We start from the raw sequence: 27,240 nt of genomic DNA, 5'->3' as shown, positions 1-27,240 counted from the left end.
ATATGTCACAGATGAAGGAGCAAGGTAAAACCCTACAAAACCAAATAAATGAAGAGGAAATAGGCAATCTACCTGAAAAAGAATTCAGAGTAACGACAGTAAAGATGATCCAGAATCTCAGAAACAGAATGGAGGCATGGATTGAGAAAATACAAGAAATGTTTAACAAAGATCTAGAAGAACTAAAGAACAAACAGAGATGAACAACACAATAACTGAAATAAAAAATACACTAGAAGGAATCAATAACAGAATAACTGAGGCAGAAGAACGAATAAGTGAGTGGAAGACAAAATGGTGGAAATAACTGCCAAGGAGCAGAATAAAGAAAAAGAATGAAAAGAATGAAGACAATCTCAGAGACTTCTGGGACAACACTAATGCACCAACATTCGATTCTAGGGTTCCCAGAAGAAGAAGAGAAAAAGAAAGGGTGTGAGAAAGTATTTGAAGAGATTATAGTGGAAAACTTCACTAACATGAGAAGGGAAAGAGCCACCCAAGTCCAGGAAGCACAGAGAATCCCATACAAATAAACCTTAAGAGAAACACACCAAGACATATATTAAACAAAGTAACAAAAATTAAATTCAAAGAAAAAATATTAAAAGCAACAAGGGAAAAACAAAGAATAATATAAAAAGGAATCCCCATAATGTTATCAGCTGATTTTTCTGCAGAAACTCTGCAAGCCAGAAGGGAAGAGCAAGATATATTTAAAGTGATAAAAAAGAAAAACCTACAACCAAGATTACTCTACCCACAAAGGACCTCATTCAGATTCAATGGAGAAATCAAAAGCATTTCAGACAAGCAAAATCTAAGAGAATTCAGCACCACCAAACCAGCTTTACAACAAATGCTAAAGAAATTCTCTAAGTGGGAAACACAAGAGAAGAAAAAGATCCACAAAAGCAAACCTAAAACAATTAAGAAAATGGTAATAGGAACATATATATCGATAATAACCTTGAATGTAAATGGATTAAATGCCCCAACCAAAAGACACAGACTGGCTGAATGGATACAAAACAATAAGAGCCATATATATGCTGTCTACAAGAGACCCTCTTCAGACCTAGGGACACATACAGACTGAAAGTGAAGGGATGGAAAAAGATATTCCATGCAAATGGAAATCAAAAGAAAGCTGGAGTAGCAATACTTGTATCAGATAAAATAGACTTTAAAATAAAGACTGCTACAAGAGATAAGGAGCGACATTACATAATGATCAAAGGATCAATCCAAGAAGAAGATATAATAATTATAAATGTTTATGCACCCAACATAGGAGCACCTCAATAAATAAGGCAAATGCTAACAACCATGAAAGGAGAAATCGACAGTAACACAATCATAGTAGGGGACTTTAACACCCCACTTTCACCAATGGACAGATCATCCAAATAGAAAATAGATAAGGAAACACACGCTTTAAATGACACAACAGACCAGATAGATCTAACTGATATTTATAGAACATTCTACCCCAAAGTGGCAGAATACACTTTCTTCTCAAGTGCACACGGAACATTCTCCAGGATAGATCACATCTTGGGTCACAAATCAAGCCTCGGAAAATTTAAGAAAATTGAAATCGTATCAAGCATCTTTTCTGACCACAACGCTATGAGATTGGAAATCAATTACAGGAAAAATACTGTAAAAAACACAAATACATGGAGGCTAAACAGTGTGCTACTAAATAACCAAGAGATCCCTGAAGAAATCAAAGAAGAAATTCAAAAATACATAGAAACAAATGACAATGAAAACATGACGACCCAAAACCTATGGGACACAGCAAAAGCAGTTCTAAGAGGGAAGTTTATAGCAATACAATCTCACCTCAAGAAACAAAAATCTCAAATAAACAATCTAACCCTACACTTAAAACAACAAGAGAAAGAAAAACAAAGAAAACCCAAAGTTAGTAGAAGGAAAGAAATCATAAAGATCAGAGCAGAAATAAATGAAACACAAACGAAGAAAACAAGAGCAAGATCATAAAACTAAAAGTTGGTTCTTTGAGAAGATAAACAAATTGATAAACCCTTAGCCAGCCTCATCAAGAAAAAAAGGGAGAGATTTAAATCAATCAAATTAGAAATGAAAAAGGAGAAAATCACAACTGATACTGCAGAAATAAAAAGGATTATAAGAGACAACTCCAAACAACTATATGCCAATGAAATGGACAACCATGAAGAAATGGACAAATTCTTGGAAAGGTACAATTTTCCTAGACTGAACCAGGAAGAATTAGAAGATATAAACAGACCCTCACAAAGTAAGGAATATTGAAACCATAATTAAAAATCGTCCAGCAAACAAAAGTCCAGGACCAGATGGCTTCACAGGCGAATTTTATCAAACATTTAGAGAACAGCGAACACCCATCCTTCTCAACGCTTCCAAAAATTGCAGAGGGAGAAACACCCCCAAATTCATTCTACGAAGCCACAATCACCCTGATACCAAAACCAGAAAAAGATATCACAAGAAAACAAAATTATAGACCAATATCACTGATGAACACAGATGCAAAAATCCTGAACAAAATACTAGCAAACAGAATCCAACAGCACATTAAAAGGATCATACACCATGATCAAGTGGGATTTATCCCAGGGATGCAAGGATTCTTCAATATATACAAATCAATCAATGTGATACACCACCTTACCAAATTAAGGAATAAAAACCATATGATCATCTCAATAGATGCAGAAAAAGCTTGTGACAAAATTCAACACTCATTTATGATAAAGACTCTCCAGAAAATGGGCATAGAAGGAACCTATCTCAACATAATAAAGGCCATATATGACAAACCCACAGCAAACATCATACTCAATGGTGAAAAACTGAAAGCATTTCCACTAAGATCAGGAACAAGACAAGGATGACCACTCTCGCCACTCTTATTCAACATAGTTTTGGAAGTCCTACCCACAGCAATCAGAGAAGAAAAAGAAATAAAAGGAATACAAATTGGAAAAGAAGAAGTAAAACTGTCACTGTTTGACGATGACATGATACTACACGCAGAAAATCCTAAAGATGCCACCAGAAAACTACTAGAACTAATCAATGAATTTGGTAAGGTTGTAGGACACAAAATTAATGCACGGAAATATCTGGCATTCTTATCACCAACAACGAAAAATCAGAAAGAGAAATTAAGGAAACACTCCCATTTACCACTGCAACAAAAAGAATAAAATACCTAGGAATAATCCTGCCTAAGGAGGCAAAAGACTTGTACTCAGAAAACTATAAAACACTGATGAAAGAAATCAAAGATGACATAAACAGATGGAGAAATATACCATGTTCTTGTATTGGAAGAATCAATAATGTGAAAATGACTATACTACCCAAAGCAATCTACAGATTCAGTGCAATCCCTATCAAACTACCAATAGCATTCTTCACAGAATTAGTACAAAAAAATTTTACAACTCACATGGAAACACAAAAGACCCTGAATAGCCAAAGCAATTTTGAGAAAGAAAAATGGAGCTGGAGGCATAAGGCTCCCCGACTTCAAACTATACCACAAAGCTACAGTAATCAAGACAGTATGGTACTGGCACAAAAACAGAAATAATCAATGGTACAGGACAGAATGCCCAGAGATAAACCCACGCACATATGGGCACCTAATTTACAACAAAGGAGGCAAGAACATACAATGGAGAAAAGACAGCCTCTTCAATAAGTGGTGCTGGGAAAACTGGACAGGTAAAAGAATGAAATGAAAACACTACCTAACACCATGCACAAAAATAAACTCCAAATGGATTAAAGACTTAAATGTAATACCAGACTATAAAACTCTTAAAGAAAAACACTCTTTGACATAAACCACAGCAAGATCTTTTTTGACCCATCTCCTAGAGTAACGGAAATAAAAACAAAAATAAACAAATGGTACTTAATTAAACTTAAAAGCTTTTGCACAGCAAAGGAAACCATAAACAAGACAAAAAGACAACCCTCAGAATGGGAGAAAATATTTGCAAATGAAACAACAGACAAAGGATTAATCTCCAAAATATACAAACAGCTCATGGAGCTCAATATCAAAAAAAACAAACAATCCAGTTAAAAAATGGGCAGAAAGGGCGTCCCTGGTGGTGCAGTGGTTGAGAATCTGCCTGCCAATGTAGGGGACACGGGTTCGAGCCCTGGTCTGGGAAGATCCCACATGCTGCGGAGCAACTGGGCCCGTGAGCTACAACTACTGAGCCTGTGCGTCTGGAGCCTGTGCTCCACAAAAAGAGAGGCCGTGATAGTGAGAGGCCTGTGCACCGCGATGAAGAGTGGCCCCCGCTCGCCGCAACTAGAGAAAGCCCTCGCACAGAAACGAAGACCCAACACAGCTAAAAATGAATAAATAAATAAATAAATTTCTAAAAAAAAGTCCGAAAATTAATGAAACATTCATTTCTAAAAAAAAAAAAAAAAAATGGGCAGAAGACCTAAATAGACATTTCACCAAGGAAGACATACAGATGGCCAAGGGGCACATGAAAAGATGCTCAACATCACTAATTATTAGAGAAATGCAAATCAAAACTACAATGAGGTATCACCTCACACCAGTCACAGTGGCCATTATCAAAAAATCTAGAAACAATAAATGTTGGAAAGGGTGTGGTGAAAAGGGAACCCTCCTGCACTGTTGGTGGGAATGTAAATTGATACAACCACTATGGAAAACAGTATGGAGGTTCCTTAAAAAACAAAATAGAACTACCATACGACCCAGCAATCCTACCACTGGGCATATACCCTGAGAAAACCATAATTCAAAAAGAGACATGTACCACAATGTTCACTGCAGCACTATTTACAATAGCCAGGACATGGAACCAACCTAAAGGTCCATCGATAGATGAATGGATAAAGAAGATGTGGCACATATATACAATGGAATATTACTCAGCCATAAAAAGAAATGAAATTGAGTTATTTGTAGTGAGGTGGATGGACCTAGAGTCTGTCATACAGAATGAAGTAAGTCAGAAAGAGAAAAACAAATACCGTATGCTAACGCATATATATGGAATCTAAAAAAAAAACAAAACAAGGTACTAATGAACCTAGTTGCAGGGCAGGAATAAAGAGGCAGAGGTAGAAAATGGACTTGAGGACATGGGGTGGGAGGGCGAAACTGGGGCAAAGTGAGAGTAGCATTGACATACATACACTACCGAGTGTAAGATAGTTGGCTGGTGGGAAGCAGCCGCATAGCACAGGGAGATCGGCTTGGTGCTTTGTGATGACCTAGGGGGTGGGATAGGGAGGATGGGAGGGAGGCTCAAGAGGGAGGGGACATGTGTATGCATATGGTTGATTTACTTTGTTGTGCAAAAGAAACTAACACAGTACTGTGAAGCAATTATACTCCAATAAAGATCTATTTAAAAAAAACGATATATTTTTACATTGTGAATGAGTAGTATAATCAGAATGGTTGAATAAATAAGGAAGGAATTTTTTAAATCCTCAAGGATATTCATCTACTCCAAGATAGAATGTGGGTAAAATTTTAAATGGCTTAAAAAATGATTTTAGGTAGTAGGGAATAGAAGAAGCCTCTACATTCCTGCTTTACACCCCTTAACATATTTTATTTTTATTCAATAAGTAACATATACTGATTTGAAAAGTTCAGACAGCATAAAAGTTGTATAAAGAAGAAAATGAATGTACCACCACCTCCTGAGAGAGAACCACTGAAGAAGCTTCTCCAATCTGATGTCTTTGTGGAAGAATTCATTTTGGAAATCTTCATTTTTGGCCCTTGCCCTTATTTTTGAAATTATAAAAGTAGTACATGAATGTAGTTGAAAAAAAACAACAAAACAAAACTTCAAACAGTATAGAAGGCCGTAAAGTGATTATTTCACATGATCCTCTCCAACCACTTTCAGCTGCCCAATTTCCACACCTCAAAGTAAACCACTGGCAGTCAGGTATGACTGGTGTGTGTCTTTCCAGACCTCTTCCTATACTTCCTGACTTTTAAAAAATTTATTCTTTTAAAATTGTGGTTAAAAAAAAAAAGGGATTTCCCTGGTGGTCCAATGGTTAGGACTTGGTGCTTTCACTGCTGTGGGCCCAGGTTCAATCCCTGGTTGGGGAACTAAGATCCTCACAAGCCACGCAGCCAAAAAAAAAAAAAAACTGTGGTAAAACACATATACATAAAATTGACCATCTGGATCCCTTTTTTTTTTGCGGGGGGCTGCGTTGAATCTTCATTGCTGTGCACGGGCTTTCTCTAGTTGCGGCACATGGGCTTCCCATTGTGGTCATTTCTCTTGTTGCAGAGCACGGGCTCTAGGTGCACAGGCTTCAGTAGTTGCAGCATGTGGGCTCAGTAGTTGCGGCACGCAGGCCCTAGCGTGTGCACGGGCTTCAGTAGTTGCGGTGCACGGGCTCTAGAGCACAGGCTCAGTAGTTGTGGCACATGGGCTTAGCTGCCCCACGGCATGTGGGATCTTCCAGGACCAGGGATCAAACTCATGTCCCCTGCTTTGGCAGGTGGATTCTTAACCACTGTGCCCCCAGGGAAGTCCCTGGATCACTTTTAAGTACACAGTTCAGTGGCATTAAGTACATTCACACTGTTGTGTGACCATCACTTCCGTCCATCTCCAGAACTTTTTCACCTTCCCAAACTGAAACTCTGTACTCATTAAATAATAACTCCCCATTCTCTTCTCTCCTTAAGCCCAGCATCAACCATTCTACTTTCTGTCTCCATGAATTTGTACTCAGGTACCTCATATAAGTGGAATCATACAATATTTGCCCTTTTATGACTGGCTTACTTCACTTAACATGTCTTCAAGGTTCATCCATGTTAGTACATGTTTCAGAACTTCCTTCCTTTTTAAGGCTAAATAATATTCTACTGTATACCATGTTTTGTTTATCCATTCATCTGTTCCTAGAAACTTGGGTTTTCATCTTTAGGCTATTGTGAATAATACTGCTATAAACATGGGTGTACAAATATCTCTTTGAGAACTTGTTTTCAATTCTTTTTAGTATATACCCAGAAGTGGAAATTCTAAATCATATAGTAATTCTATTCTTAATTTTTTGAGGCACTGCTTTACTACTTCCATAGCAGTTACAACTATTTTACATTCCCACCAGCACTGCACAAGGGTTCCAATTTCTCCAAATCCTCATCAACATTTTTTTCTTCTGTCTTTTTTGATAACAGCCATCCTAAGAGATGTGAGGTAATGTTTCACTGTATCCCTGACTTCTGAAGACAGAGTAACATGTCAGTAGGAGTCTAGCAACATTTGTACGCTTTTTAAAAAATATGGACTATAGCAGTCAATCTTCAGCATTTCTTTTAAAACATACCCTATGTAATGTGACAGAAAACGAAATGGAAAAAACACCAAAACTTTTTAAAATGTATAATCTGCAGGTGCTGTCGAATATGGTAGCCATCAGCCTTATGCTGCTACTTAAATATTAAAATTAAAATTAAATAAATTCAGTTTCTTAGTTCTACTAGACAAATTTCAAGTGTTTGGTAGCCATTTTAAAAAATCAGGCTTTGGAAAAAAGTCTCAGAGTTCTTTCCTGAACAATATTTTATAATGCTTTATGAAAGAAAGGTATATGGCTTAAACTCCTTAACAATGGACATGTCATGTTTCTTGGAGCCCAAGCTTATTTTTAATCCCTCACTGATATTTGATAAATTTCCTGCCACATGAGTTCCTTGTCACCCAAGACAGAACCCAGAAAATGAAATTTCCAGCCTTCCTTGCTGGGCATTGGAACTTAGGCATTGAAATCTTGTGTCTCCAATCTGATGTCCCTGTAGAAGACTTCATTTTAAAATTGAGTAACCTGAAGAAGGCGGCTCCATGTGGACTCTAGGTGGCTTTTGGTAGTGACAGTGGATTTCTCAGTGACTGCAAAATTGAGTCCCTGGTGCAGAAGTGGCATGAGTGGGGAAATGATACAAAATAGCAGTTTTCTTTTTTTTTTTGGAGGAAAAAGAAAGGGTGGCTTTATTCTTTGCCAGGCAAAGAGAGAACACCAAAACAGCAGTTTTCTTCAGGGCTCTGCTGAGTAGCTGCTAGAGCAGTTTTCTCACCAGGCCAGTTCTGTGGTGTGGTTTTAGCACTGCTCCTAGAAGCTCAGTGTGGAGCTGGCTCTCCAGTCATCTCAAAAATTTTATGGGGCTTCCCTGGTGGCGCAGTGGTTGAGAGTCTGCCTGCCAATGCAGGAGACGCGGGTTCGAGCCCTGGTCTGGGAAGATCCCACATGCCGCGGAGCAGATGGGCCCGTGAGCCACAATTGCTGAGCCTGCGCGTCTGGAGCCTGTGCTCCGCAACAAGAGAGGCCACGATAGTGAGAGGCCCGCGCACCGCGATGAAGAGTGGCCCCCGCTTGCCGCAACTGGAGAAAGCCCTCGCACGGAAATGAAGATCCAACACAGCCATAAATAAATAAATAAATTAAAATTAAAAAAAAAAATTTATGAACCATAAAATACATGGCCTTTAGTAAGTTAATTTTCTGCTTGATCTTAGCTTCAGCTATTGCAACAATGTGCCCTGAGGGGTACACTGTCATTTCATTATAATGTATTTTCTTCTTTTTCTTAATTTTTCTTTTATTTATGTCATTTTAGCTCATTAAATACACTATTCCTAAGCTATATTTGATGAGATTAAAATTGCCTTTGCTTTATCACATTTACCCAGTTAACACTTTCTATGATTACACAGGCCAACAGTTCCTGACAAATGGAGACTTGAACAACAACAACTAGTCTTAATTTGCCTTCCAGGCATAGTCAGAAATGTTTTCTACTTCTGTTACAGCCCATGATGAAACCTGAGACATTGAATCTCTTTTCTCGGACCTGTTAAATTTCCTTTCAAGATGGAGAAGTCTGCAGCAGAATTTGACGCTACAGAATGAGGATGTGGAAGTTGACACAGAAGTAAGCCTCTGCTGAATAAATTGAAGAAAAAAGGAACACTACAGATGAATTATATTTATTGCATCACTGGTTTTCTTTATGTACCACTTGGTATGTATAGCTAAATAATATATCACTTAGTTTTGTTTGCTTTGAATTTTCTATAAAAGAAATCAAACTGCTTGTAGTCCTCTGTGATTTAAGATTCTTGTATGTTGATTTGTTTAGCTGTAATTTTTTCTTCTTTACTGAGCATGATATAATATGTAAATATACCACAATTTATTTATCCATTCTCCTACTGATGTGGGTGGTTTCCTTTTTTTCCCTGCTATTTCAAATACTGCTGCTATGAACAATGTCATATATATCTCCTAGTATAGATAAATATGTATAGATATCTATATGTATATCTCTCTCTATATATATACATATATATATAAGTATTTACAGATAGATATATTTATATCTATTATCTACCTATCTATGTAAAAGTTCTCTACAGCAGTGGCTTTCAGATTTTTTACCCTAATCATAATATATTTAACCTATGTGTGACATAATGATATTTTCTATTTTATTTCAACTTTAAACAATGCTGACTGCAATCCACTAAATGGATTTCATACATCGCAAATGGGACAACCCACAACTCGAAAAACATTGCTGTAAGACAGCAGTTCTCAAACATTTTGGCCTCAGGAACACTTTACACTCTGAAAAAGTACTGAAGACCCCAAAAAGCTTTAGTTTATGTGGTTACAGATACAGTTATATCTATCAATATTTACCATAATAGAAATTAAAATGGAAAAATTAAAAATATTTATTAATTTATTTTAAAATAACAGTAAAAAACCTCTCTATGTTAATATAAACGACATTTTCTAAAATTCAAAATAGCTACATTTTAAAAAAAAGTTTAGTTGAAAGGAGAGAAACTATTTTACATTAAATTAAAAACTTTAATGGCTAGCTTAACAGAAGACAGATTCTCATATCTGCTTCTGTATGCAATCTGTGGCTATATGTTGATTTGACTGAAGTATATGCAGAAAATCTGGCCTCACACAAATGATACATAATTAGAAAAGGGAAGAGTATTTTAACAGTATTTACAGGTAATTGTGGATAACCTTTTTTAATGCCACACCAAAAGTGGACAATTGGTAGTTTCTTAAATGTTAGCTGTAATGTGGAATCTGAAACCATATCTGTGAACTTTTGATAATCTGTTCCATTAAAATCCATTGGCCTGTCTTGCAATTTATTTATTTATTTTAACATCTTTATTGGAGTATAATTGCTTTACAATGGTGTGTTAGCTTCTGCTTTATAACAAAGTGAATCAGCTATACATATATGTGTATATATATATATATATATATATATCTCCCCATATCTCCTCCCTCTTGTGTCTCCCTCCCACCCTTATCTTGCACTTTAAATGGATCTTTTATCCATACTTGATTTTCTAATCATCACGGGTCATTTGGAAAATACTGATTCACTGAGTTAGGAAGATCTTTTCAAATATTGGCACATTTTATCACACAATATGAAAAGATGACTTTGATATCATTACTCATACCAGGAAAGTCTTTAAAGTATTGGGAAGCTGTCAAGCTCACAGTAGGGGAAACAGCATTTCTAAAAGCCTTAAATCTTCACTTGAAAGTTTAAATTTTATTACCGACAATAAACACTATCAGTTGCTTTTCTTAAAGAGTCAGAGTTGCTTCATTTGTTTCTGAAAAATTGTTTGCAAATACTCAAGTCTGAATAACCATATTTTGTTAGTCATTTAAGTAAAAATGGTACATGAAAAAATGCTAGTTCAGCTTGCAAACCAACAAACTGTAGTGCTTTCTTCAGGATAACCACATGCTTGGCAAACACCAAGTGCTTTATGAATATTTCCTATTTGTCACATAGAATATTAAAAAGATATGTACTCAAAAATTGAGATTAATAAATTAATATTTAAATTAATTATGTAAATATTTAAATTAAAATTAAAAAAATGTAAGAATGGCATGTTTTTTATGGTGAGTACAGGGTGGTGAAGAATTCAACGACTATTATATGATTTGGTTGCCACTGCCTTGATTCATATTAAGGCATCAGCAATTTTACCACCATTATTTTTTTTTTTTTTTTTTTTTTTTTTTTAAATTAATTTATTTATTTATCTTAGGCTGTGTTGGGTCTTCGTTTTCTGTGCGAGGCTTTCTCTAGTGGAGGCAAGCGGGGGCAATCTTAATCGCAGTGCGCGGGCCTCTCACTATCGTGGCCCTCTCTTGTTGCGGAGCACAGGCTCCAGACACGCAGGCTCAGTAGTTGTGGCTCACGGGCCTAGTTGCTCCGCGGCATGTGGGATCTTCCCAGACCAGGGCTCGAACCCGTGGTCCCCTGCATTAGCAGGCAGATTCTCAACCACTGCGCCACCAGGGAAGCCCCACCATATTTTTATACTATCAGTGTTGAATGCTGACACAGTGAAAAAAGGCAAACAATATGTCAGTATATTCAGACCTTCTGAAAGGATCTCAGAGACCATGGACCATACTTTAAGAACCATTGCTCTAGGATTATATTGGCAATGGAATTGCTGAACTGTAGGACATGTGTACCTGGCTTTATTATTTTTATCATTTTATTGATTATTTTTAATGCCTCGCCCTTTCAACCTGTTTTTCAAACTAGGTTTAACAATTAACACTTACACCAGCAGTTCTTTGTTCCACCCCTACATACCAACAGGTTTGATGGATGTTTTAAATGGGTGAATGATGGCTCCCCAAAAGATGTGTCCATGTCTCGACCCCCAAAACCTGTGAATATAATCTTATTGGAAAAAGGTCTGCGGATGTATTAAGTTAAGGATCTCATGATGAGATCATCCTGGATATACTGGGGGTAGGCCCTAAATTCAATGACAGGTTTCCTTGTGAGACAAAAGAGGAGGAGGACAGACATGTAAGAGAAGACTGTGTGAGACTTAGTTAAGCAGACACGAGGAATGCCTATAGCATACCACCAGAAGCTGGAAGAAGGAAGGAAAGAACTGTCTTCTTGACCCTTCAGAGGGAGCACACAGTCCTGCCAATGCCATGATTTTGTACTTCTGGCCTCCAGAAGTGAGAGAATAAAAAAAAGTTTTAAGCCACCAAATTTGTGGTAATTTGTTACGGCAGCTCTAGGAAATGAACATAGGCATGCAATGGTATGTCTTTATGGTTTTTATGCTCTGATTACTAATGAAGTTGAACACCTTTTCATATGTTTACTGACCGTTTGGAGTTTCTTATTTGTGAACCATTTGCTCTTTTGCCTGTTTTTTTTAATGTGGTTGTCATTTTATTATTGATTCATAGGAGTTGCTTATATATTCTTGATACTATTCCTTTGTCAGTCATATGTATTGCAAATATCTTCTTATTTTGTTGTTTTACTTTCTTTATATGTATTAATGAACAGAAATTCTTAATTTATTAAAGTGAAATTTATCAATCTTTCCCTTTATGATTTTTGTCTTGTATAACGTTAAAGAAATCTTTCCCTCCCCCTGATGTCATAAAGATATTCTCTTATGTTGTCTCTAAAAGTTTTATAGTTTAAATTTCACATTTACACCTTTCTCCCTCCTTGAGCTCAATCTTTTTATACTGTCATGTAGGGACCCAACTTATTTTTACCTCACACAAAATTTATTGGAGAGTCCTCCTTTCTTCACTAGTCTCCTAAGTTACCTGTGTCAAAAGTCAACTTTCCATATATGCACAGGTCTTTTTTGAGCTATTTGTTTCAAAATCGATTTGTCTATCTTTGATAACAAATATATTGTCTTAATTATTATACTTCTAGAAGTGTTGAAACTGGTAAGTTCCTGCATTTTGTGCTTCTTCTTTAGGAATGTCTGGTTTTTGGTCCTTTGCTCTTTCATATAAATTTTATTTTATTTTTATTTATTTTAATAAATTTATTTATTTATTTTTGGCTGCGTTGAGTCTTAGTTTCTGCGCACGGGCTTTCTCTAGTTGGAGTGGGTGCTACTCTTGGTTGCGGTGCGCAGGCTTCAGGAGTTGTGGCTCACGGGCTTAGCTGCTCCACGGCATGTGGGATCTTCCCGGACCAGGGCTCGAACCCGTGTTCCCTGCATTGGCAGGCGGATTCTTAATCACTGTACCACCAAGGAAGCCCTCATATAAATTTTAAAATGAGCTTGTCAACCCTACAAAGAAATCTTGCCAGGTTTCTGATTTAAATTGTCTTGAACCTACCAATAAGTTCAGAGAGAATTAACATCTTTATGACACTGAAACTATCTGTGAATATGGTAAAGTTCTATTTATTTTGGTCTTCTCTAATGTCTCCTAATAAAATTATAAACTTTTCTCCATAAAGATCTTCAATACTTATTGTTAAATTTATAAATGGCATCTCTTTTAATAATTAGATTTTTCTAACCAATTTCTGCTTATCTACAGACATGCAATTGAGTTTTGTTTATGGATTTTATATCCACAACCTTGCTAAACTAACTAATTCTAATAACTGACATGTAAATGCTGGATTTTCTATGTGCATAGCCTTCTCATCTGCTCTTCTCAATAAGATAATGAGAGTTTTGCTTCTTCCTTTCACTCCGTAAGTGAAAATAAGCATCTTTTTGTCTGATTTCCAAATTCAAAGGGAAAACTTTCTATGTTTTATTATTGGGGAAAACTTTCTATGTTTTATTATTAAGTATGAAGTCTGCTGCAGGCTTGGTTTTTTGTTTTCATTAATAGATATCCTATACTGGGTAAAGAAAGTCCCCTTCTATTGCTAATTTGATCTGAGATTTATTTGTTTTATTACAAAGGCTTTTTTGGATTTTATCAAGTGATTTTTCTGAATCCATTGGGATATCATGTAATTTTTCTCCTTTAATCTGTTTAAGTAATCCACCACATTATCAATTTTTAGTATGTGTTAAACCCCACGTGGTCCTAGAACAACCCATTTCCATTTCATGGAATTTACCCATTTCTTCTAAGTTTTCAAGTATATTAGCATAAAGGTATTCACAGTATTCTCTTATCTTTTCAATATCTGTAGCATTCATAGTTGTATCACCTTCTTCACCCTTAATCATTCACCATTTTTTAAAATAATTAAGTAAATCTTTCAGTTACATTAGGCTTTTAGTATGTCGTCTGAATAGTTAGTCTTTATTACCTTTCTGTTCTGCTCTCTGGTCCTCCAGTTCTTTCTTAGGAGTTTTAGGTTTTATCAATTCTTTGTCCCAGGCAGCCAAAGCTTGTTTTTCCATTTGACGAATTTCTGCTTCCTCTGCATCTAAACGTCGCTTCCACTCTAGTAGCTCCTCCGCATGTTGGCGCCGTTGCATCAGTTTTTGCTCTCGCTTTGTCAGAAACCTATGGTCACACCATGAAATACAGTGAGAGAACAAACCTATAGGCAGAAATCACTTTGAGAGCTTTATTACTCATTACGTTATCAACAAGCTGTATAAAACAGGACATTCACAGTATTCCTCTGAAAAAAGTGTGAGATAATAGAAGCTTTGGTAAGTGATCTTATTCAGCAAAATAAGAGATTTATTTATTTTACTTGTAATTAATTATTTGGAAAATTAGCAAGGAAAAACTGTGGGTAATTTCAGGAAAAAAAAATCTCAGAATTTGGCTAACCATGACTGATAGTACTTAGTACTTCATTTCTTCACATGTGACTCTTTTTCAATAACGAAGATACAAGGAATTTATTCTGAAGGCTCAGACCAGAAACACACAAACTCAAAACAACGAAGACCAAAACAACAACAACAAAACAAACCCCAAAATCCCAAACAAGCAAGCAAACAAAAAACCTGTTCATGTTCCTTTTTGATTTTTATATTCAAATTCAGCCTGGTTTTGCTTCAGGTATAGTGAGTTTGGTTCCCATTACCTGGGAAATGCAATGTCAGGTGATAGTCTATCTGTTTTTCATGGACAGAACACTGAGAACCACAGTCAGATGCCTTATGCATAAAACATGACTATTTATTTACTTGAGTAAAAGGATGCACCAAATGCCTCAAACTTCTCAATTTAGCCCAATCCCTGGAATTAAATAGCCTAGTATATCTTAGCTCCAAAGGGTTAGGGGACATTACTGATTTAGATAGTTATTTGAGTAGTTAAAAAGCTACTATTTGCTCTCCTCAAATGTAGACGCCACAGCTAAATGAAAGGTGGGCTGCTCATATTATAAGTGTTAGATCTGTAGTGGTAGCTAATCAACAAAAATGCATTCACATATCCAACAAACACTTAATAAAAAGCACAAGAACTATCACTCCACTTCTTAAACAATCAGCACGTCAAATTAATGTGGAAACAAAAAGGTAAAATCTATGGGACATTTGACAAGAAGCCCCTAGGCTGTTAGAAAAAAAAAGAAAGAAAAAAAAGCAATAAAAACAAACAAAAAGAAAAGAGCATGCTCTATCAAAGAGTGCACTGAAAAAGGTGCAAAGTTACCTGACCAACTGGTTGTAGATATACAGCTGGAATTTGGGATGAAGGTTGGGAAAACAGACACTGAGAGAGGCCCAGTGATGAGACGTAAAGACAGAGAAGAAGTAGTGAACAGGAGAGCAGTGTCTACAAAATAAGGAGGAAGATTTTAAAACCAAGAGATCAAGAGGCAGAAAGAATGAGAAAGGGAAAGCATAAGAGCTGAGTGCAGAACTTTTTAATATGCTTCCTGAATAACATTATACGCTACTCAGTTAAAGCAAGTGTTATACTTTGTGTGACATATAAAACATATACTTTTATAGATCTTACCAAAGATTTCTGAATATACGTGCCTTTCTTCTCAGCTCCTGCTTAACCATCATGTATACTTTCAGGTAAATTTATTTGTTTGTGAGTAAAGTAATGAGAAGTAGAGTGTGAAGCTAAATAAGTTTTCTCATAAGCTTTAACACAGAGTACAACAATTATGGGCATGAACCTAGCATACCAGCAATTGTATATACATATGTAATTCTGAACGAGTAGTTTTTATATCTGTACCTTGTCATGTATTTTAAGCTTGAATTTAAATTTAAAAAGCAGTAGTACATTTGCCTTACTTAACCTTACCATTATAATCTAAGCTTGAAAATAGTTATATAGTTTAGAAAGTCAATTTATAGTAAAAATACCTTGTTCACATCTACAACATAAAACTTACTGTCAACAGGACCTACTGGAGGTATCTTGCTTTATATTTAACAAAGGCCCACTTAAATAATAATACTGAAATACAATACCCATTCTATAAAAAACCAGGATGCATAATTAAGAATAAACTAAGGTAGTTCCAATAAATACTACCAGTAGTTTAAAAAAAAAAAAATCATGCTGTGGACAATTCAATCAATCATAAGGTTAAAAGTAAGAAGAAATTCCGTATGTTAAACTTATAAAAGTAGGAAAAAACCAACTGTTTCTCTCTTTTTTTAATAGTAAATAGACCATTGTATATATGAAGGGATAAATAAGTCTAATATAGGTTTGGAAAGGTTAATTCTCTTTGACAGAGCATGCTCCTGTTCACATGCACACAACAATAACTTGTAGATCAAGGCAACATTTATTGCCTTGGAAGGGCAAGGAATAATATCAGTAAGTCAAAGAAGTTGAGAAAATCTAGGTATGAATCCAGTCACTCATTTGAATTTTAAAAAGTATGTAGAATCTTGACTACATGTATATCTTTAGATAACAGACGATTTCAGTGTCTGTTTCCCCACATACAACTTAATATTTCACCTTCCCTCTGTTCAGTTACATACTCGCTCTATCTTTCTTACCCTCTCTCCCTCCCTCCCTCTCTCTCTCCTCTCTCTCTCTCTCTCTCTATCATATCTGGATTGCCTTGATTTTCTGCACTGAAGTTTTTGTGCAATTTTGCCAAGTTTCAATAAGACACTGCAATCTTCCTTGCCATTCTTTATGAATGTATAATAAACTTATTTTGATGCCAATTATGCAAAAACAAATGTACTTGGAAAAGGTCCAAAAAAATCTATTCATAACATTCAAATATCACCCACCCTCTTAAGTATATAACTGCTAAATGCATGCATGACCTAGTACAAAAAGTAGAACATTGGAAGATGTGAAATAAACTGTAAAAAAATACATATTAACTTTTTTTGTCCAACCCAATATAGAGGATAATAATTTTCTCTATTAGAACAAATACTAATCATTTACTTTTCATTTACAAAGATTAAGCATATTCAAAAGCTCTAGGTTAGAAATGAACAACAAAACAAATGGCTAAAAAAAAAAAAAAAGAAAAGAAAATGGTTTAAGAGATAGTGTAAGAAAAGTTTAACTTAAAGTTGGAACTTCATCCCAGAAACACACGTTCCTTATTTAATATACATACATTCTAGAATTCAAGAGTGTCTCTTAAAAGTTGTATAAAATTGAGATAAAAGAAGCAGTAGCACTTCACACTAGAGTTAACAATCCTTCAATATGCTGCACAAGTAAGAAATAAAATTTGTGAATAATGGAAACATAAATGCCTATTAATAGAAAATGCTACTAATACACTTTATGGCTATTATCAAGGCATCCCAACAAGGCCTCTGACGGTTACAGAACACTGGACTAGGATGAGAATATGATAGATTTAACCTAGTATGGAAATAATTATGTTCCTATAATGTTTAAGCTTTAGAAATTCAAAAGTAAGTAATACACTTTTAAAGTCAAAATTTTACACTCTAAACTTTAGCTATGCAGCTATTCAACCGTAGTAATCAGGCACTCAGCACCTTCCCAGTTTCAATACTATTTTGAAGGGTCAATTTCTACTGAGATACCTTTAAGTCATCAATGCAGTTATTTAAAAAAACTACAAGGTTGGAAGCAGATGTGCTAACTCAGTTTTCACTTTAGCTGGCTGAAGTCCAGAGAGTAGTGTTCTAGTTCTAGCTCTGCCATTATGCTACCTGACCTGGGACAAGACACTTAATCTCTGCAGGCCTCAATTTCTTCCTGTAGAACCAAGGGACTATACTAGATGACCTCCCTAAGGACCGACTAGTTCCAACATTTTATGATTCCTTCTTCATTTAAGTACTTCCTCACACTTTTTAAAATACATACCTCAACACATTGCTAGACCATGTGACATAAATGAGAAGCTTTTTTCCTCAATGAGCTAATATAATTGTAGACTGTGTTCCAACAGATTCTAAAAGCATGCTACAATTTGAAAGAGCAAAATTATGATCTAAATTTTAAATAAAACTTCCAGTTCTAAAATCATTTGATTCTGAAAGATGTTAAACAAAATAAAAACTTAATACCTTAAATTATTTTAAAATTCTTTCTGGATCTAAACAATTCTTTAACTCCATACTGTTACAAGTAAAAATGAAAACTAGTGCTTTTAATTATAAAATGGATCAATTCTTTTAAGTACTTAAGCATTTTTAATGATATTCAAAAAGGAAGATAAATGAGCATATGGACAGTACTGACCTAAAAGAAAATACAGTCTATTTTTCCTACAGCAAAATCTATTCTATTAAATTGTTTTATAATCTGCATATACTTAAATAAATAAAATAATACAGGTACATCATCCCTAATCTAGGAAGAAAAAAAAAAAAAAGCACATTATCAGACTGTCAGGGTTTATTCATCCACTACACTTAGTCTAGAACCTTCTCTAAGAAAACTATATTTCTAATTTAAGGCAATGATATTTAATACATTGTTTAAAATTTTAATAAAAATGTCTTCTTTAATGGAATAGCAAAAGCCTTCACTTGCAAATGCAAAGTATATAACTCTGAACACTCATCAAGAAAATTTCCTTGATATATACTCTTTTCAGTAAAAATTTCTTCCTCTTCTGAGCTTCCTTAGCAATAGATTTTTATATACTTCACTAAAGGAACCTGATATTTATTCTTTTTTCCACCTATACTATAAGCTTTTCAAGGGCAGGGTTTATGTTTGATTCATCTTCATATCCCTCAGAACCTACGATATTCACACATTTCCCAAAAAATAATTGCTGAGGGAATAAGCAGATAATTAATAAATAATACAGAAGAACAAGCTGCTATTAACAAATGAAAGAAAAAAACGCACTGTATCCTATTTTAACACTTAAAGAAGAAGATAAACACCATTCTTTCAGTGTTTCATTTGCTCAGTAAATAATTTTCCTAAAACAGAATTGGCAAATTAACAGGAAGAGTCAACTGTATGTTTTTTTCCCATGAATATCTGTTTCACAACTTTATACTGTAAATAATGCCCCTCACAGTAGTAAACAAAACTCAGATTTCATTTACCAATAATTATCAAAAAACTGAGGGCTAGACAGTCTGTGGCTTTTGCAAACTTATTTTCATTATTACTAACCTCTTCCATAGTTTAAATTTCTTTTGCTCTTCACTATACTGAGAAACGGAAATTATTTCTAAAATGTCAAACCAGTACAGAGGTCAAGAAAAGCCACAGAGGGGCTTCCCTGGTGGCGCAGTGGTTAAGAATCTGCCTGCCAATGCAGGGGACACGGGTTCGAGCCCTGGTCCGGGAAGATCCCACATGCCGCGGAGCAACTAAGCCCATGTGCCACAACTTCTGAGCCTGTGCTCTAGAGCCCACGAGACACAACTACTGAAGCCCACACACCTAGAGCCCGTGCGCCACAACAAGAGAAGACTGCAACGAGAAGCCCGTGCACTGCAACGAAGAGTAGCCCCTGCTCGCCGCAACTAGAGAAAGCCCGCGCACAGCAACAAAGACCCAACTCAGCCAAAAATAAATAAATAAATTTATTTATTTAAAAAAAAAGAGAAAAGCCATAGATTAGAAATACAAACTTTAACAAAGGCATTGTTGTCTCCGTGAAACATTAAAGAAGGAAATCTTTCACTGGAGCCAAGAATAGTTTGAACACTTCAGAAAAATATTTATCACAGAATCAAAGTTCAGAGAGTTAACAATAAGCAGTAATATATATGAAAAAGTTCCTCCCAAAGTTAGCTAAACTGCTTGAGAAGGATGACTATTTTCTGACAAGTGTTTTATATTAGTAAAATAGTAATCTCTTAGAAGATGGCCTTTTCTAATCTACAAAACAAATAATAGTGCCTAGTAGCAAAGGCTCAAATAATTTTATTAGTTATCTACTGTAGCAAATGACTACAAAATTAACTCACTCTATTGAGCTGACATTCCAACATTGTTGAAGGAGATCTAACTCTGAAGCTTTGGTAATCTGAATGGTATTCAAAAATTAGTTTTCACATTACAGTGGATCCCTGAACAGTGGGTTTGAAATGCATAGGTCCACTTACATGTGAATATTTTTCAGTAGCAAATACTGCAGTACTGTATGATCTGCGGTTGGCGGAATCCACAGATATAGAACTACAGATACAGAAGAACCACATACATAGAGGAACCACGACTACGGAGGGCCGACTATGCAAGTTTTAGGCAGATTTTCATCTATGCGGAAGTGCAGCATTGCTAACACAACCCCCAAGCTGCTCAAGGACCAACTGTGCTTTGTTCTGGAGATCAAAAAAAAATCGCATAACAGTAATCTCCCTTTTTAATGCACTGCTAATTTTGGAAAATACTCCACTTCACCCTCAAATTTCAGCATCATCTTCCAAACATTAAAACTAATTTCTCTGCAACTACTGTCCTTACCCCAGCCCTACCACAAACACAACTGCATTGCTTCAAACAACAAATCAAGAAGTCACTGAATGCTTCAAGGCCTTTTCTCAAAAGTTTACTGCAGTAGTTGACAAAGGTAGAGCAATGATAAAAAAATTCTAGGTCTTTAGTATTTTGGGCTCTGAGAAAATAATTAACAAAACTTAGAACAAAGTCAATAAATTCAACCTTTAACTTATTATTTAGGGTTTTTAAAGTTTTAACCAAATCTCAAATAAACACCATATAAACTGACTAATCTCACAAACAGAATAGGATTAGCAGTTCCTTCCATGGATGTGATTAAAATTATTAGAATATTATTCATAGAGACCAGCAATGAAGATTTTACTAGTATAGACAAGCAAGGAATCAATGAAGAAATTTCCCTTGAAGCTGTCCTTCCTCCAACATTTATGATCCAAAGGCATTTAGAGGCAGATATAAAATGCCAAATCAGTTATAAAAATTTATGAGATAGATTATTCTGAATTCAAAGATCCCTGGAGCAATCCAGTACGTCCCACACAGGCTACTGGAAATTTTTATCAGGAAGGAAGAAAGAATTCCTATTTGAATAGGTCTTAATTGGTCTATCCCATGGAAATCATACAAAAGGTACACTTACACATTTGTAAATGTTCAGTTTTCACCCCCTTATATTTTTTATTTTAAAAATTTGTATTTATTATTTAAACTTATCTTCATAATAAACTTAGGTATTTTTAAGGTATCAAATGCCAATTTTAAGTTACTGAAGTGCAATTTCAATTAAGCAATGAAGTGCCAGTGTACAACACTGTACCTATAGTAAGTAAGGTTTGACTTACAACTGCTTGACTGTTCAGAAAATAACTAAATCATAGGTTGATGTCACATATAAACATAGAGCATTATTAAATTTGGTGATGGGCAGTATACTGCCAAAGGATATCAAGATACAACTTAAGTTTAATCTGTGGTTCAAATTGCTAACTTAAAATAAAAGAGCAGTCAACAAAAATTTTAATGGACCTCTCTTCTATATTTAAAGAAGGTAGAAAATAGTCCACAAGCAGCTACTTTATAAGCGTATTTAATCAAATGTACACGCAAAGGAGTAAACTCTCATGTAAATGTCACTTGGTATGGTCAAAGCTGACACACAACTGAGCTATATCTAAGTAGGAGTAGCTTTCTTTAAAAGAGTCTTTAAAAAATAATACTTAGAAATGTTTTAGAAGAATGACAGACTGCCAAATCATTCAACATCCCAGGAAAATTTCAGACTTTCTGGTTTTAACTGAGCAATTCAGACCCACTCACAGGTTAAAATTTCACTCTTCTACTTGAGTAAGCCTGACAGTTGTCAGAGTCACAGGATGAGATCTCAAGATACACCCTTAAATTGCTCCCTCAAGTCAGTGGACATGTCCTCAGATTTCAGAAAAGGTAAAAATTTCACACTTACTCATAACTTTTAATAAAAGAAAGGAGAAAACATTGTCATGGGTATATGTGCAAATACTACTTTGGTTTTTAAAATAAGAAACCTGGCTGTATTTAAGATCCAGAAAATTTGTTTTATAAATAAGGTCTACAGTTAACTGACTTCTAGGATGACTTAATAACTCTGCTAAAATGCAACTGAATCCATAAAATATTATGTTGTATCAATCTAATCTAATGAAATACATTAAAAATATTATTTGTTGCTACTACTTTCAGTGTAAATAGGAGATATTTTTTTAAACGAATTACTTTTCATCCATGCGGCTTCTCATTTTCTTCAGTTTCTGCATAATGCTGCTAGTTTCACTGCTGGAGATTGAAATGGGGGAAGGACTGCGGGTCTCCAAGTCAGTTGGAGCAGGACTGGTTGCCTTATTATCCTTTGTATCATCATCACTATGAGAGTCCTGCAAACAATAGGGGGTAGTAAAGTATTATAATTATACTGGAATTTAAGATCTCAAACTGATTTAAACTGTCATTTCAAAACTAATTTATCTTCAAAACAGTATTTGTAAAATAGCTGAAATTAAGGTATTACTTAAAGGACAAAATTATATCACACAAGTAAAATGTATATACATGTACTTACATAGTCCCTAGATTTGTTGCTTAGGAGCAACAAAACCTGAATAGCAGTGAGCATGCTTAGCACCAGATCTTGATTTCTAAATAACTATCCTCCTTGGAGAAACAGCTGATTCCAAGGCTGAGGCAGGGAAAGTAAAAGATGACCCTGAAACATCTTGTTCCAGAAAACATGAAAGTGCTCAAAGACTGATGGGTACATGTCAAAAGGACACAGAAACCTGCTCGAAGAGGCTCCTAATGGCCCAATTTGAGAAAAAGTGAGCATCAAAACAAATAATGATAGTAACAGATTATAATGCTGAGTAAAACACAAATCCGTGAGTCCATACTGATATAAATAAAAGAATAAAGTTAACTTTGACGAAGAACAGGAATGCATGTAGCCTCAAAATACCTTCATGCAATGCACTTATTAATTACAAAGAGAAAGAGAGTAACTATACAGTGAAGTATGGTAGATGCCACCTTAATCAAGTGTTCGAGTTAACATCATCAGTAATGAGATAAATCAAAATCAGGTGCCACCTGATTGAATGCAGAGAACAACACAGCATCACTTCCGTGATATTCCTCCCAAAGATGCACAACCTGAATCTAATTATGAGGAAAGATCAGACAAACCCAACTTGAGGACCATTCTACAAAATATCTGGCATGTAATCTTCCAAAGTGTGAAGGTCATGAGAGTCAAGGAACTTTTCCAGACTGAAAGAGATTAAAGAGATATGAAAACTAACGTGTCAATATTAATTTGTTGGCAACGTAACTCTCGACTGAGAAAATCAAAGCTCTTTGTACTGTGTTTGAAATTTTCTATAAATCTGAGACTGTTTCAAAATTTAAAGTATATTTTAAAAATCAAAGCAGTGAATACTAAGAGATTTATTTAACTGTATTGCTATATAGGCTGAGTTTTCCAACACTATATTGACACTTTACAGTATTTCAGAATAGGTCCAAATTTTGTTTTTGTCTGAACATCTCCTTTGAACCTTGTATCATTATATTAGGCATTAGACAGCTGACAAAAGTATTATGTAAAGAGCAAAAATAATTAATTCCTCCCATGAATTCTGAGGAATATATTTGGATTGAATATATTCCCATTAATTCTGAGGAATATATATTGATACTGATATTTGGATTGATAAGCAAAAACAAGGCTCTCTGTCCCAACTGAATTTATAAATGGAAAACATTTTTAAACTAATATATGACCTACATGTCCCTTTCAAAACTTGAATATCCCATGAGAGGAAAAAAAAGACTCTCACTTTACATAAAGGCACATACATAGAACTTTATCCTGGTGCATTAATGTATCATAGTGCTAGAATGAACACATCCACCATATTAGACGATGAGGTAGAGTTAGGTATTTATTAGCAAGCAACATGAGGCAGAAAACAAATTAATAATAATTTCATGTAATTTACCAATTTATTCTCCCCTGCAGACTTCAACTTCTCCTGCAGTTTTATGGTAGTCTGTCGGATCCTTTCTATCTCCTCCTGCTGTTTAAGAATCAGTTGTCTTTCCTTCCGAGCTGCCTTATTGGCTTCCTGAAGACGTTTAATTTCTGCCTAAAGTTTAAAGAGTTAGGCGAGGGATTGAAATTTGGAGGAGACAAGTCCAAAATAATATTTTAAAAAGAAAATCCAATCATCACATATATCAAAAATAAATACATACAGCATTTCAAGATAAAAATAATAATACTGAAACATTTTTAAGCAGTGGAGGAGGAAAAAAAGTCACATCACTCTAAAATAATTTAACATGATTCCTTAATTCAAATAATTATAATTACAACAGACTGATAATTTCATATCCCTTTTTAAAACTTAACATACCCTTCATATTTTTCCATAGTGCCATTTAGCCTTTACACTTATTTGTTTAATAACTGCATATCAAGTAAACTAATTAATGTAACCATTATTCTATTGCTAAACTCCATTCCAAATAATGCTTTAATGCCTATGAATTGTTTCATACTATGGATTAGTTCTTTAGGAGAGATTCCAAAAAGTAGGACAAACAAGTCAAAGAGAATGAATGATTTTATGGCCCTTAGAACAGTTTCTAAAATTGCTTTCAGAAAAGAATTTTCTCCACATAAAATGCCACCAGAAACATTTAAGACTACATTGCACCAAACTCTCTCCACACAGGATATTATTGTTTTCTTTTGCTAATAGTGGGCAAAAAATGATACACTTCACTGTTAATAATAAAATTTAACAGACTGTCCATTTTTTTCATAAATTTGTTGTAATCTGTTTTCTTGTCAATAAAGCATAATAAAGATATTAATAACTTGTTACAATTTATTTAAATCATGTTTGATTTTTTAAACTATCTGAAAATGCAGAGAAGTGCACAATAAACATCTAATTCCAAAATCCCAAATTAACAATTGTTAATACTCTGTCATATTTTCTCTTAGTCTTTAATTTCATAAAGAAATAAAAGATTACAGATAACACCAGTCTACAATTCCCTGCCCCAACTCCCTAGAGGTAACCACTATCATGGTATATATCCTTCCATGGTGTACATCCTTTTAAAATTCTTCTACAAATATTTGTACTTACCTGCAAAAAAATATATACTGTTTGGTTTGTATGTTTTAAAATATTTTATAAGTAATATCATACATATATATTTTCAATCTTGCTTTATTTACTAAGCATTGCTTTTATATGTCTCCATGTTGATTTGCCCCTAAATGCTGCATAAATTTACACTGGAGGTATACAGATTTCATGTATCTATTACCTCTATGATTAGATACGGTTGTTGTCTACTATTACAAACAATACTATAATCAACAGCCTTATACTTTTTGTCTCCTTGGGCACGTGTATGAATTCCTCTCAAGCACCAGTTCTCGAAGTATGGTCCAAGGACCCTTGAAGCTTCCTAAGATCCCTTCTGGAGACTCTCAGGATCAAACTATCTTCATAATACTAAGACATTATTTGCCTTTTCACTCTCATTCTCTCATGAGTGTACAATGGCATTTATTCACATTTTGAAGAAAATAACTATATTTTCCAAAACAAACAAAATTAGTGAAAATAGTATGTAGATGTTTGCACATCTCTTTACTGTCTGGCTTGGTTTTTTTTTGGTTTGGTTTTTTTTTTTTTTTTAATTGAAGCATAGTTGATTTATAATACTGTGTTAGTCTCAGATGTACAGCAAAGTGATTCAGTTATACACTAATTTTTTTTCAGATTATTTTCCATTACAGGTTATTACAAGATATTGAATATAGTTCCCTGTGCTATACAGTAAATCCTTGTTGCTTATCTATTTTATGTATAGTAGCTTGTATCTATCAATCCCATAGTACTAATTTATCCCTCCCCATCTCCGTGGCTTGATTTTTTTAAAACACCATACATTGCTCATTTGGAAAATGTTTAGTTCACTCAGTTATGCAGATCTTCCAAATGTTCACATATTTCATTATACAATCCCCCCAAATCACATTTATTAATATCACTGTGATCTTGAAAAAAATTCTTTAGTATTAGGTGGTAGACAGAAATTTTTCAAAATTCTGACATTTGCTTGAAAGTTTGAACCTTATCATTGGCAACAAACAGTCAATTGCCTTCTTTGAAGTGAAAAGCACACTTTGTTCATTTTTGAGAAAATGACTGTCAAATACCCTAATCTGAACAAACATAGTTTGTCTCTGAATACTCTTTCAAGTAAAAATGGTATTCCATGAAAAAAACCTGGCTAGCTCAGCTTGCAATTCAAACTACACAAATGCTTTCCCATGAGTTAATCACCGTCCTCTGGTATCTAGGAAAAGTGCTTAATTGTGGGCTTCCCATTCCTGTCACGGAGAATATGAAAACAAGTACTGAGGGGTCAACACAATAAAATTATTAATTTTTACTACTTAATCAGGACATTCTTTAGTAGAACTAGATTTTTTTTGCTGCAAGTATGTGGCAGTGGAAGATATAATGACTACTAGTAGTTTGGTGCCCCTGCCCTGATCTGTGCTAAGGCACCAGCAGTTTTACCACCATTGTTTTTGCACCATTTAGTGCAAATGTCAACACATAAAAAAGGCAAATTCACATCTCACTATCCTTATGAAAATAGTTTTGATCTCCCTGACCCATGAAAGGGTCTCAGGGATCCCCAGAGCTCTACAGAACACCTTTTGAAAACTGCTACTAGCTTAGGCCTGAGCTTCTAAACCAATTAACGTATAATTTCACCCAATCCAAGCCTAGAAGAAAGAAAAGATTTTTTTCAAGGGGTTCTAAGGGGAAAGTGTTTGCATCTCTCTTAAGAATAAGCCATAAGGTTGTACAAGTAAACTGTTCACTTTAAAATGGTTAATGGTGGGATTTCCCTGGTGGTTCAGTGGGTATGACTCCGTGCTCCCAATGC

The 27,240-nt window shown here is 34.9% G+C and overlaps 1 protein-coding gene across 3 annotated transcripts in view; it reads right to left on the bottom strand.

The window, feature by feature from the left end:
- Positions 1-27,240, bottom strand: part of CEP350 (centrosomal protein 350) — a 132,983-nt gene that overhangs the window by 30,821 nt on the left and 74,922 nt on the right. For 2 of the 3 annotated variants that reach the window (XM_036844769.1, XM_036844764.1), the window contains exons 26-29: positions 24,252-24,398; positions 22,474-22,631; positions 15,517-15,639; positions 14,207-14,406 (exon numbers count right to left, since the gene is read on the bottom strand). In XM_036844769.1, the coding sequence (XP_036700664.1) occupies positions 14,207-14,406; positions 15,517-15,639; positions 22,474-22,631; positions 24,252-24,398 (628 nt within the window). The remainder of the gene's footprint in view (positions 1-14,206; positions 14,407-15,516; positions 15,640-22,473; positions 22,632-24,251; positions 24,399-27,240) is intronic. The other variant, XM_036844773.1, reaches the window with a different exon arrangement.

The sequence above is a fragment of the Balaenoptera musculus genome, chromosome 1 (assembly GCF_009873245.2).
Source record: "Balaenoptera musculus isolate JJ_BM4_2016_0621 chromosome 1, mBalMus1.pri.v3, whole genome shotgun sequence".
Classification (NCBI taxonomy): Eukaryota; Metazoa; Chordata; class Mammalia; order Artiodactyla; family Balaenopteridae; genus Balaenoptera; species Balaenoptera musculus.
This window is presented reverse-complemented; position numbering and strand designations above follow the sequence as displayed.